The sequence below is a fragment of the Lipotes vexillifer genome, unplaced genomic scaffold (assembly GCF_000442215.2).
Source record: "Lipotes vexillifer unplaced genomic scaffold, Lipotes_vexillifer_v1.1 scaffold1177, whole genome shotgun sequence".
Taxonomy (NCBI): domain Eukaryota; kingdom Metazoa; phylum Chordata; class Mammalia; order Artiodactyla; family Lipotidae; genus Lipotes; species Lipotes vexillifer.
This window is the reverse complement of record NW_006789843.1, coordinates 528,609-541,070: the sequence shown is the minus strand read 5'-3', so window position 1 is coordinate 541,070 and position 12,462 is coordinate 528,609. Positions and strand designations below refer to the sequence as shown.

The following is a 12,462-nucleotide window of genomic DNA, read 5'->3' as shown; positions in this document are numbered from 1 at the left end:
TTAATGTCTCTACACAATGGGAGCAGTGATCCTAAGCTGTAGTATTAACTGAGAGAACCTGTGCTAAGTTCCTGGCATATAGTAGCACTCAATAAATACATAACGCTGACACCATTAATAATACCACCTCCAAAGTGTTAGACTTGGGTATTAAATGACCTCCTGCCTTGGGTCAGGATTGATTTGGGGAACCAGGGATGTGGGAAGTGCCTTACACAGGGGTTCAGGAGTGCCCATCTGTGGAGGAAAGAAAGATACATAGTACAGGAACCAAGTTGAGCTTGGAAGAATTCACAAAACTTCAATTATTTGTTCCCTAACTTTAAGATGAGTCACTCCTCAATGTTAGCTGAAGTCCAGGTATCTTTAGTGTTATTATACGTACCAGATAACCATCTTCTACTGTGTCCCTTCACTTCCCTTATCTTGCCCCACCCCCCACCTCCTCTCTCCCTGACCTCCAACTCAGACCCTGGAAGATACAGGGGTAGGGGGCCTGCTATCCTTGTATTAATAACAATAACTCCATTTTGAGTGCCCGATAGATTTCTGTCCTGTGCTAGTGGTTGGGCTTGGGTGTCCTCGTACCTTACTGTCCAGATGGCACCATCTAGCATCCCATAATGACACTAGCCAGCCAAGGCTGCACCAAGGGCTCTTTGAGAAAATGGTCGAATTTGGCCACGAAGAGGCCTTTGCACTTTATCCATTTTGGGGGCGCACAAGGTTGTATCAGGAGACTTGTGTCTGTGACACCTACTCTTCTTCCTCCTAGACACAGTCCTCTTACCGGCAACTCACACAATGTTCCCTTCCTTTCCAGAACACCCTGGGGTCCCCGAGGCACCGACAGGCCCAAAGAATAGTTGTAGTGCTCTGAGCTTTTTAGAAGCAACATCCCACCTTCCCTTTCTTAAACTTTTTACCCAGATCACGGTCAGCATGAAGGGGCAGATGGGTTAACTTGCTACTGCTCTCTCCCAGGGCAGGATAGACCCCAGGCTGCCAGGCCAAGTGCTTCTCCAGCAGGGGGCATGCACCCACACGGGCAGGGTGAAGACTTGGGACAGGAGGACCTTCCGGGGCCTCGTAAGCTACCCAGGCTGGGGCGGCCTCTGTTGCTGCAAGGGGAGAAGAGAATAGCGCTGTGGACTGGGCTGGCCTTGGCTGAGTCCCAAGAGTCTGCTGGGAGGGCCTTGTGTAACCTCGACGGTTCTTCTCTCTGTGGGTTGATACAGGTTCAAAGTTTCCTTCTGCACTTTTGGCAAGGAATGCCGCCCCTTTTGGCACTGAATGCCGCCCCACATGCTGCCCGTGCTGGGCTCCTCCACGGTGGTGAACATCGTCGGCGTGTGTGACTCCATCCTCTACAAAGCTATCTCCGGAGTGCTGATGCCCACTGTGCTGCAGGCATTACCTGACAGGTGGGCACGCTTCTTCTCATATCCCCTCATGGTTGGTCCTCAGCAGGTATCGTTCCTCTTTCTCATTTATTGAATAGAGCCATGCACTGTCTGGGGGCCTCCCTTGTAAAGACCACTAATATTGGACTTTAAAATATTAAATTTTATTTATATTTTTGAATATAAATAAAATTTAATATTTCCAGTATAAATAAAATTTAACATTTTGAACCTCTTGTATCATTCAGAATTCAAAAAGGATGATGTGTTACACAGTGAAAAGTCTCCTTCCTAATCTTCCCCACATACCCAGGTCCTCTCCCCAGAGCATCAAATACAGTCATTTTCTTAGGGGCCCGTCCGGATCTGCTATGCACATGTAACCAGTGCATGACATATAGTTTTTCTTACTCAAATGATGACATACTACATATACTGTTCTGTACCTTGTTTCAAAAAAACAAGTCGTGGAGATTGTGTTGGGCAGCTTCTGTGCCCCTTCAGATGCAGGCTCCGCTGTGTTCCATGCTGCCTTCTGTCCGGTGAGGGGTAGGTGGGGAGGGTGGACTGCATGGAACTCCTTACGGGGCTCCCTTTCCCTCTGGCTTCCAGCCCCGATCAGCTGGTGGTGGGGAGGGGGTCAGAAGGGACATCAAAGGGAGGGAAGAGAGTGAAGTCAGGAGATTGCCTCACTACCTCCCTCCCTATGACGTCACCCCCGGCTGGCCACGTACCTCCACTGGGCTCTGCTGCCTTCCAGGCCACCTCTCTCCCTCCAGGTTGTCCTTTCGTCATGAGGTGGATGAGAGCCTGCTGACCCTAACCCCCGGTTGCAGCAGTCACCTTTATGGGTTCTCCTATGCCTATCCACGCCTTTATGACTTGTCCCTTATAGACAAACTCTAGTGTTTTTGGTTTTTTTTTGGCATTATGCGGGCCTCTCACTGTTGTGGCCTCTCCCATTGCAGAGCACAGGCTCCGGACGCGCAGGCCCAGCGGCCATGGCTCACGGGCCCAGCCGCTCCGCGGCATGTGGGATCCTCCCAAACCAGGGCACGAACCCGTGTCCCCTGCATCGGCAGGCCGGACTCCCAACCACTGCGCCACCAGGGAAGCCCAAACTCTAGTGTTTTGAGTGGCATCTGTTTCCTGTTGGGACTGCTACACAGAGCATTTTACATCAGTCTATAAAGAGGTTTTTTTTCTTTTTCACACCTGCATATTGTTCCTCTGTATTGAGTTAAATTAGTTGTCTTGATGTTTCCAATCTAGTCCTATTACAGTGCTGTGATGAATGATGTTTTTAGTACATTCTTTTACATGGTGCAGTTTGTTAGTTTCCTAGGGCTGCAATAACCAAGTACCACAAACTGGGTGGCTGAAAACAACAAACGTATTCCCTCACAGTTCTGGAGGCCACAAGTCTAAAATCAAGGTGTTGTCGGGGTTGGTTCCTTGCAGAGACTTTGAGGGAGGATCTGATCTGTGCCTCTCTCACAGCTTCTGATGGGTGCCGTCTATCCTTGGTGTTCCTTGGCTTGTAGCTGCATCACTCCAGTCCCTGCCTCCCATCTTCACATTGATTCCCACTCTGTGTCTTGCTGTCTCCCGTAAGGACACTTGTCACTGGATTTAAGGCCCACCCAGTTAATCCAAGGTTTCATCTCAAGATCCTTAATTTAATCATATCCACAAAGGCCCTTTTATGATATAAGGTCAACTTCACGGGTTCCAGTTGGACATATTATGGGGGGGAACAACCCTTCATCCTACTACATAGAGTATATGTGCAGGATAAAGTCCTAAAGGGCTGAATTCCTGGTTCAAAGGATCTGTGACTTAAACTTGTCTCAGTGAAGTTTTAATGGGCATTTACCTTATTACGAATGAAGCTGAGTATATCTTCATGTCTTTAAGAGTGATTTCTGTTTCTTTCCCATGAACTCTCTGTTCTTATCCTTTGACTATTTTTCCATTTGGTAGTTGATGTTTTTCTCATTGATTTCTTTTTTTAAATTGAACTTTATTTTATTTATTTTTTTATACACCAGGTTCTTATTTGTTATCCATTTTATACATATTAGTGTATATATGTCATTCCCAATCTCCCAATTCATCACACCACCACCACCACCACTTTCCCCACTTGGTGTCTATACGTTTCTTCTCTGCATCTGTGTCTCACTTTCTGCCCTGCAGACTGGTGCATCTGTACCATTTTTCTAGGTTCCACATATATGCGTTAATATACGATATTTGTTTTTCTCTTTCTGACTTACTTCACTCTGTATGACAGTCTCTAGATACATCCACATCTCTACAAATGACCCAATTTCGTTCCTTTTTATGGCTGAGTAACATTCCATTGTATGTATGTACCACAACTTCTTTATCCATTCGTCTGTCGATGGGCATTTAGGTTGCTTCCATGACCTGGCTATTGTAAACAGTGTTGCAGTGAACACTGGGGTACATATGTCTTCCTGAATTGTTGTTTTCTCTGGGTATAGGCCCAGTAGTGGGATTGCTGGGTCATATGGTAATTCTATTTTTAGTTTCTTAAGGAACCTCCATACAGTTCTCCATAGTGGCCATATCAATTTACATTCCCACCAACAGTGCAAGAGGGTCCCCTTTTCTCCACACCCTCTCCAGCATTTGTTGTTTGTAGATTTCCTGATGATGGCCATTCTAACTGATGTGAGGTGATACCTCATTGTGGTTTTGATTTGCATTTCTCTAATAATTAGTGATGTTGAGCAGCGTTTCATGTGCTTCTTGGCCATCTGTATGTCTTCTTTGGAGAAATGTCTGTTTAGGTCTTCTCCCCATTTTTGGATTGGGTTGTTTGTATTTATCATATTGAGCTGCATGTTTATATATTTCGGAGATTAATCCTTTGTCCGTTGCTTCGTGTGCAGATATTTTCTCCCATTATGAGGGTTTTTTTTTTTTTTTTTACGTTACACGGGCCTCTCACTGTTGTGGCCTCTCCCTTTGCGGATCACAGGCTCTGGACGCGCAGGCTTAGAGGCCATGGCTCACGGGCCCAGCCCCTCCGCAGCATGTGGGATCTTCCCGGACCGGGGCACGAACCCGTGTCCCTTGCATCAGCAGGCGGACTCTCAACCACTGCGCCACCAGGGAAGCCCGAGGGTTGTATTTTTGTCTTGTTTGTAGTTTCCTTAGCTGTGCAAAAACTTAAGTTTCATTAGGTCCCATTTGTTTATTTTTGTTTTTATTTCCATTACTCTAGGAGGTGGATCAAAAAAAGATCTTTCTGTAATTTACGTCAAAGAGTGTTTGTTCTTCCTGTTTTCCTCTCAGAGTTTTATAGTGTCCGGTTTTACATTTTAGGTCTCTAATCCATTTTGAGTTTATTTTTGTGTATGGTGTTAGGGAGTGTTCTAATTTCATTCTTTTACATGTAGCTGTCCGGTTCTCCCAGCACCACTTACTGAAGAGACTGTCTTTTCTCCATTGTACATCCTTGCCACCTTTGTCATAGATTAGTTGACCATAGGTGCGTGAGTTTATCTCTGGGCTTTCTATCCTGTTCCATTGATCTGTATTTCTGGTTTTGTGTCAGTACCATACTGTCTTGATTACGGTAGCTTTGTAGTATAGTCTGAAGTCCGGGAGCCCAGTTCCTCCAGCTCCATTTTCTTCCTTCAAGACTGCTTTGGCTATTTGGGGTCTTTTGTGTCTCCATACAAATTTTAAGATGTTTTGTTGTAGTTCTGAAGAAAATGCCATTGGTAATTTGATAGGGATTACATTGAATCTGTAGATTGCTTTGGGTAGTATAGTCATTTTCACAATATTGATCCTTCCAATCCAAGAACATGGTATATCTCTTCATCTGTTTCTATCATCTTTAATTTCTTTCCTCAGTGTCTTATACTTTTCTGCATACAGGCCTTTTGTCTCCCTAGGTAGGTTTATTCCTAGGTATTTTATTCTTTTTGTTGCAATGGTAAATGGGAGTGTTTCCTTAATATCTCTCTCAGATTTTTCATCATTAGTGTATAGGAATGCAAGAGGTTTCTGTGCATTAATTTTGTATCCTGCAACTTTACCAAATTCATTGATTAGCTCTAGTAGTTTTCTGGTGGCATTTTTAGGATTCTCTATGTATAGTATCATGTCATCTGCAAACAGTGACGGTTTTACTTCTTCTTTTCCAACTTGTATTCCTTTTATTTCTTTTTCTTCTCTGATTGCCGTGGCTAGGGCTTCCAAAACTATGTTGAATAATAGTGGTGAGAGTGGACATCCTTGTCGTGTTCCTGATCTTAGAGGAAATGCTTTCAGTTTTTCACCATTGACAGTGACATTTGCTGTGGGTGTGTCGTATATGGCCTTTATTATGTTGAGGTAGGTTTCCTCTATGCACACTTTCTGGAGAGTTTTTATCATAAATGGGTGTTGAATTTTGTCAAAAGCTTTTTCTGCATCTATTGAGATGATCATACGGTTTTTATTCTTCAGTTTGTTATTATGGTGTATGACATTGATTGATTTGCGTATATTGAAGAATCCTTGCATCCCTGGGATAAATCCCACTTGATCATGGTGCATGATCCTTTTAATGTGTTGTTGGATTTGGTTTACTAGTATTTTGTTAAGGATATTTGCATCTGTATTCATGAGTGATATTGGTCTGTAATTTTCCTTTTTTGTAGTATCTTTGTCTGGTTTTGGTATCAGGGTGATGGTGGCCTCATAGAATGAGTTTGGGAGTGTTCCTTTCTCTGCAGCTGTTTGGAAGATTTTGAGAAGGATGGGTGTTAAGTCTTCTCTAAATGTTTGATAGAATACACCTGTGAGGCTATCTGGTCCTGGACTTTTGTTTGTTGGAAGATTTTTTTTTATCACAGTTTCAATTTCATGCCTTGTGATTGTGATTGTGATTGTGATGTGATTGTTCGTATTACCTATTTCTTCCTGGTTCAGTCTTGGAAGGTTATACCTTTCTAAAAATTTGTCCATTTCTTCCAGGTTGTCCATTTTATTGCCACAGAGTTGCTTATAGTAGTCTCTTAGGATGCTTTGTATTTCTGCGGTGTCTGTTGTAACGTCTCCTTTTTCATTTCTAGTTTTAATGATTTGAGTCCTCTCCCTCTTTTTCTTGATGAGTCTGGCTAATAATTTATCAATTTTGTTTATCTTCTCAAAGAACCAGCTTTTAGTTTTATTGATCTTTGCTATTGTTTTCTTTGTATCTATTTCATTTATTTCTGCTCTGATCTTTATGATTTCTTTCCTTCTACTAACTTTGGGTTTTGTTTTTTCTTCTTTCTCTAGTTCTTTTACTTGTAAGGTTAGATTGTTTATTTGAGATGTTTGTTGTTTCTTGAGGTAGGATTGTATTGCTATAAACTTCCCTCTTAGAACTGCTTTTGCTGCATCCCATAGGTTTTGGATCAACGTGTTTTCATTGTCATTTGTCTCTAGGTATTTTTTTGATTTCCTCTTTGATTTCTTCAGTGATCTCTTAGTTATTTAGTAACATATTGTGTAGCCTCCATGTGTTTGTGTTTTTTACATTTTTTTCCTTGTAATTGATTTCTAATCTTATAGCATTGTGGTCAGAAAAGATGCTTGATATGGTTTCAATTTTCTTAAATTTACTGAGGCTTGATTTGTGACCCAAGATGTGATCTATCCTGGAGAACGTTCAGTGCGCACTTGAGAAGAAAGTGTAATCTGCTGTCTTGGGATGGAATGTCCTATAGATATCAAGTAAATCTATCTGGTCTATTGTGTCATTTAAAGTTTGTGTTTCCTTATTTACTTTCATTTTGGGTGATCTGTCCATTGGTGTAAGTGAGGTGTTAAAGTCCCCCACTATTATTTTGTTACTGTCGATTTCCTCTTTTACAGCTGTTAGCAGTTGCCTTATATATTGAGGTGCTCCTATGTTGGGTGTATATATATTTATAATTGTTTTATCATCTTCTTGATTGATCCCTTGATCATTAGGTAGTGTCCTTCCTTGTCTCTTGTAACATTCTTTATTTTAAAGTCTATTTTATCTGATATGAGTATTGCTACTCCAGCTTTCTTTTGATTTCCATTTACATGGAATATCTTTTTCCATCCCCTAACTTTCAGTCTGTATGTGTCCCTAGGTCTGAAGTGGGTCTCTTGTAGACAGCATATATATGGGTCTTGTTTTTGTACCCATTCAGCAAGACTGTGTCTCTTGGTTGGAGCATTTAATCCATTCACATTTAAGGTAATTATCAGTATGTATGTTCCTATGACCATTTTCTTAATTGTTCTGGTTTTGTTTTCGTAGGTCCTTTTCTTCTCTGTGTTTCCCACTTAGAGATGTTCCTTTAGCATTTGTTGTAGAGCTGGTTTGGTGGTGCTGAATTCTCTTAGCTTTTGCTTGTCTGTAAAGCTTTTGATTTCTCCATCGAATCTGAATGAGATCCTTGCCGGGTAGAGTAATCTTGGTTGTAGTTCGTTCTCTTTCATCACTTTAAGTATATCATGCCACTCCCTTCTGGCTTGTAGAGTTTCTGCTGAGAAATCAGCTGTTAACCTTATGGGAGTTCCCTTGTATGTTATTTGTCATTTTTCCCTTGGTGCTTTCAATAATTTTTCTTTGTCTTTAATTTTTGTCAGTTTGATTACTATGTGTCTTGGCGTGTTTCTCCTCGGGTTTATCCTGTATGGGACTCTCTGGGCTTCCTGGACTTGGGTGGCTATTTCCTTTCCCATATTAGGGAAGTTTTTGACTATAATCTCTTCAGATATTTTCTCGGGTTCTTTCTCTCTCTCTTCTCCTTCTGGGACCCCTATAATGCGAATGTTGTTGCATTTAATGTTGTCCCAGAGGTCTCTTAGGCTGTCTTCATTTCTTTTCATTCTTTTTTCTTTATTCTGTTCTGCAGCAGTGAATTCCACCATTCTGTCTTCCAGGTCACTTATCCGTTCTTCTGCCTCAGTTATTCTGCTATTGATTCCTTCTAGTGTAGTTTTCATTTCACTTATTGGATTGTTCATCTCTGTTTGTTTGTTCTTTAATTCTTCAAGGTCTTTGTTAAACATTTCTTTCATCTTCTTGATCTTTGCCTCCATTCTTTTTCTGTGGTCCTGGATCACCTTCACTCTCATTATTCTGAATTCTTTTTCTGGAAGGTTGCCTATTTACACTTCATTTAGTTGTTTTTCTGGGGTTTTATCTTGTTCCTTCATCTGGTACATAGCCCTTGCTTTTTCATCTTGTCTATCTTTCTGTGAATGTGGTTTTTGTTCCACAGGCTGCAGGATTGTAGTTCTTTTGCTTCTGCTGTCTGCCCTCTGGTGGATGAGGCTATCTCATTGATTTTTAAGAGCTCTTTATTTTTTAGGAATATTAACCATTTATCTGTAATAAGAGTTGCAAATATTTTCTCATTTTCTTCCTTTGTTTTTGCCATACAGAAAATATATTTGTGTAGTTGAATTTATCAGTCCTTGTTTTTATGGCTTCTGGATTTTGTATCATTGTTTTAGAAGTCTTTCCCACTCTGGTTACAAAATAATTTTCCCATGGCTTGTCCTACAAACTTTATGCTTTGATTTTGTACTTTTGAACTTTTATCCAATTTGGAATTCATCCTTGTGTAAGATGTAAAGTATGGCTTCATTTTTTTTCCAACAGCTCTCCTTATCCCCATACATATGTTAACTATTCCATTCTTTCTTCACAGATTTGAGGTGCCTCCTATTTAATGTAGTAAATGTTATATGTATTGGTGCTATTTCTAGACTTGCTAGCCTATACCATATATATTTCTATATATTCATGTTCCAGGGTCACGCTGTCTTTAAGTTTTGCGCTTTTAAACACATTTTACTATTTGATAGGCTAGCTCCTCATACTTACTTCCGTTTGTAGAATTTTCCTGTTATTGTCTCTTATTTTTCCATATGAACTTACTTAGCATCAGTTTGTCTATTTAAGTATTTATATACATGTAAAAATTTATGTATAAATATATGGATGTTCATTGGGATTACATTACAGTTATAGATTAATTTAAGGAGAATTATATCTTTATGATATTGAGAATTCCTAGAAATGAACACTCTTTGCCTTGCCATTTATTCTAGTGTTAAATTTTGTGGCCTTCAGGAATGTTGTAAATATTTTTTCATATAAATCATATATATTTTTAAAATTAAATTCATTCTTACTTTTTTTTGTTGCTATTGTAAATGCAGTCTTTTCCTCCATATCTCTTGACTGGTGGTTGTTTATATATATGAAAGCTATTGGTTTCTGTGTGTTATGTTTGGACCTGACTGTTTTAAATTTAACTATCTTACTGTTGTATTCCTTTTGGGGGCTTCTCTTAAATTTTCCAGGTTTAGAATTATATTATCTAAAAATGTCTTTCTAGTTTATTTCTCTTATCTAATTATGTTGGCTTATTCCTCAAGAACATGTTAAAAGCTCTTGACTTTAATGAGAATGCATGTATTGTTTCTTGGTTAAATATGATGCTGGCTTTGGATTAAGAATGAGATATTCTATCTATATTCTAAGGAATATCTGTATTTTCTTATTTCATCAAACTTTTGATGAAGAATGGTTGTTGCATATTATCCAATGCTTTCCATCATCTATAGAAGTGATCCTATTATCCATATCCTAATATTGAACCATTCTTGAATTCCTAGAATACATCCCACTTACTCATAGTGTATTATTTTCTTTAATGTGTTGCAGGATCTTATTTTCTATTTTATTTAGGATTTCTGCATCAGGAGTCGGAAGTGAGATTGGTTTGCACTTTTCTTTTTTGTTGAATCTTTGTCAGTTGTTGGTATCAACGTTATTTTTGCTTCATAAAAGGAATCTGGAAGGTTCCCTCTGCCCCTACTTTTTTTCCTAAGGTCTGAAACAGTTTAAATAGCATTGAAATTATTTGCTCTTGAAGATTACACAGAATTAATTTCTCTTTGAAGGCATCTGGGCCGAGTGTTTTGCAGGAGTAAATCTTTGAAATTTTTCTTCTTTTCTTCCTATAGTAATTGGTCAGTTTAGGTTTCCTATCTTCTCTGAGGTAAGTTTTGGTAAATTATGTTTTCCTAGAAAATTATCAATTTCTTCCAGATCTTTAAATTTACTTGCTTAGGGCTGAACAAAGTGGGTTTGTAGATTCATTGAGCTTCCTTTGTGTCTGTGATTATTTCTGTTTAACTGCATTTTTGTTTGTGTAGTTGTGTTTTCTGCCATTTCTTTGTGAATAGGTTACCTAATTTGTTTAATTTTTTTCAAGGAAAAAGCTCTTGGATGTATTTATTGGTATTATTATTTCTTTTTTTCTAACATATTAATTTCTACCTTTATTTTATTTATTTATTTTATTTATTTATTTATTTTTGGCTGCATGGGGTCTTTGTTGCTGCATGCAGCCTTTCTCTAGTTGCAGTGAGTCTGGGCTACTATTCGTTGCAGTGCGCAGCCTTCTCATTGTGGTGGCTTCTCTTGTTGCAGAGCATGGGCTCCAGGCACGGGGCCTCAGTAGTTGCGGCATGCAGGCTCAGTAGTTGTGGCTCACGGGCTCTAGAGGGCAGGCTCAGTAGTTGTGGCGCACGGGCTTAGTTGCTCCACGGCTTGTGGGGTCTTCCTGGACCAGGGATCAAACCCATGTCCCCTGCATTGGCAGGCAGATTCTCAACCACTGTGCCACCAGGGAAGCCCTGCCTTTATTTTTTTTAACTCCTTTTCCTTTCTTAAGTTTACTCTGTTACTCATTTATTCAACACATATTTATTGAGTGCCTCCTATGTGTCTGACTCAGATCTAGGATGTTGGGTTGTATCAGTGACCAAAAAAATTGACCAAAAAATAGATGTTTGATGTATTTACTTTCTTTTTTTTTTTTCTGATTTTTTTGGCTACGTTGGGTCTTCGTTGCTGCACACGGGCTTTCTCTAATTGCGGTGAGCGGGGGCTACTCTTCATTGTGGCGTGCAGGCTTCTCATCATTGTGGCTTCTCTTGAGGAGCCCAGGCTCTAGGCGCATGGGCTTCAGTAGTTGCAGCACGTGGGCTCAGTGGTTGCAGCACGTGGGCTCAGTAGTTGTGGCTCACCAGCTTAATTGCTCCACAGCTGTGGGATCTTCCTGGACCAGGGCTTGAACCCATGTCCCCTGCACTGGCAGGTAGATTCCTAACCACTGTACCACCACGGAAGTCTGGCAGGTGGATTCTTAACCACAGCATCCCCAGGGAAGTCCCTATGTACTTTCTTTTACTTTTGGTTAGTAACATAATTATTTCAGGCTCGGCTTTTTCCTTTGAGCACTTGCTTTCCAGCACTTGCTTTCCTTTGAGCACTTGCTTTCCAGCACTTGCTTTCCTTTGAGCACTTGCTTTCCAGGCAAGCCCTATCTCATAGGTTTTGATATGTAATATTTTAATACTGTTATTTTCTAGATATTTTGCAACATTGATTTGGAGTTCCTTCTTGTCCTAAGAATTTAAATAGAGCATTTAAAAATATCCAGTTTTGGGGCTTCCCTGGTGGCGCAGTGGTTGAGAATCTGCCTGCTAATGCAGGGGACACGGGTTCGAGCCCTGGTCTGGGAGGATCCCACATGCCGCGGAGCAACTAGGCCCGTGAGCCACAACTACTGAGCCTGCGCATCTGGAGCCTGTGCTCCACAAGAGAGGCAGCAATAGTGAGAGGCCCGCGCACCGTGATGAAGAGTGGCCCCCACTTGCCACAACTAGAGATAGCCCTTGCTCAGAAATGAAGACCCAAAGCAGCAAAAATTAAAAAAAAAATAAATTAATTAATAAAAAAGTGGCCCCATTTAAAAAAAAAAAAATCTCCTGATCCTCTTTACAAATGCTTGTTATAAAAAAAAAAAAATATCCAGTTTTGAGCTTCCCTGGTGGCGCAGTGGTTGAGAGTCCGCCTGCCAATGCAAGGGATGTGGGTTCGTGCCCCGGTCTGGGAGGATCCCACATGCCGCGGAGCGGCTGGGCGTGTGGGCCATGGCCGCTGGGCCTGCGCGTCCGGAGCCTGTGCTCCGCAACGGGAGAGGCC

At 40.8% G+C, this 12,462-nt stretch overlaps 1 protein-coding gene across 1 annotated transcript in view; it reads left to right on the top strand.

Annotated features, from left to right (window-relative positions):
- RFX4 (regulatory factor X4) overlaps nucleotides 1-12,462 on the top strand; it is a 140,161-nt gene that overhangs the window by 71,079 nt on the left and 56,620 nt on the right. Inside the window, 2 exon segments of the mRNA XM_007472302.1 lie at nucleotides 1,239-1,292; nucleotides 1,294-1,424. Of these exon segments, the coding sequence (XP_007472364.1) occupies nucleotides 1,239-1,292; nucleotides 1,294-1,424 (185 nt within the window).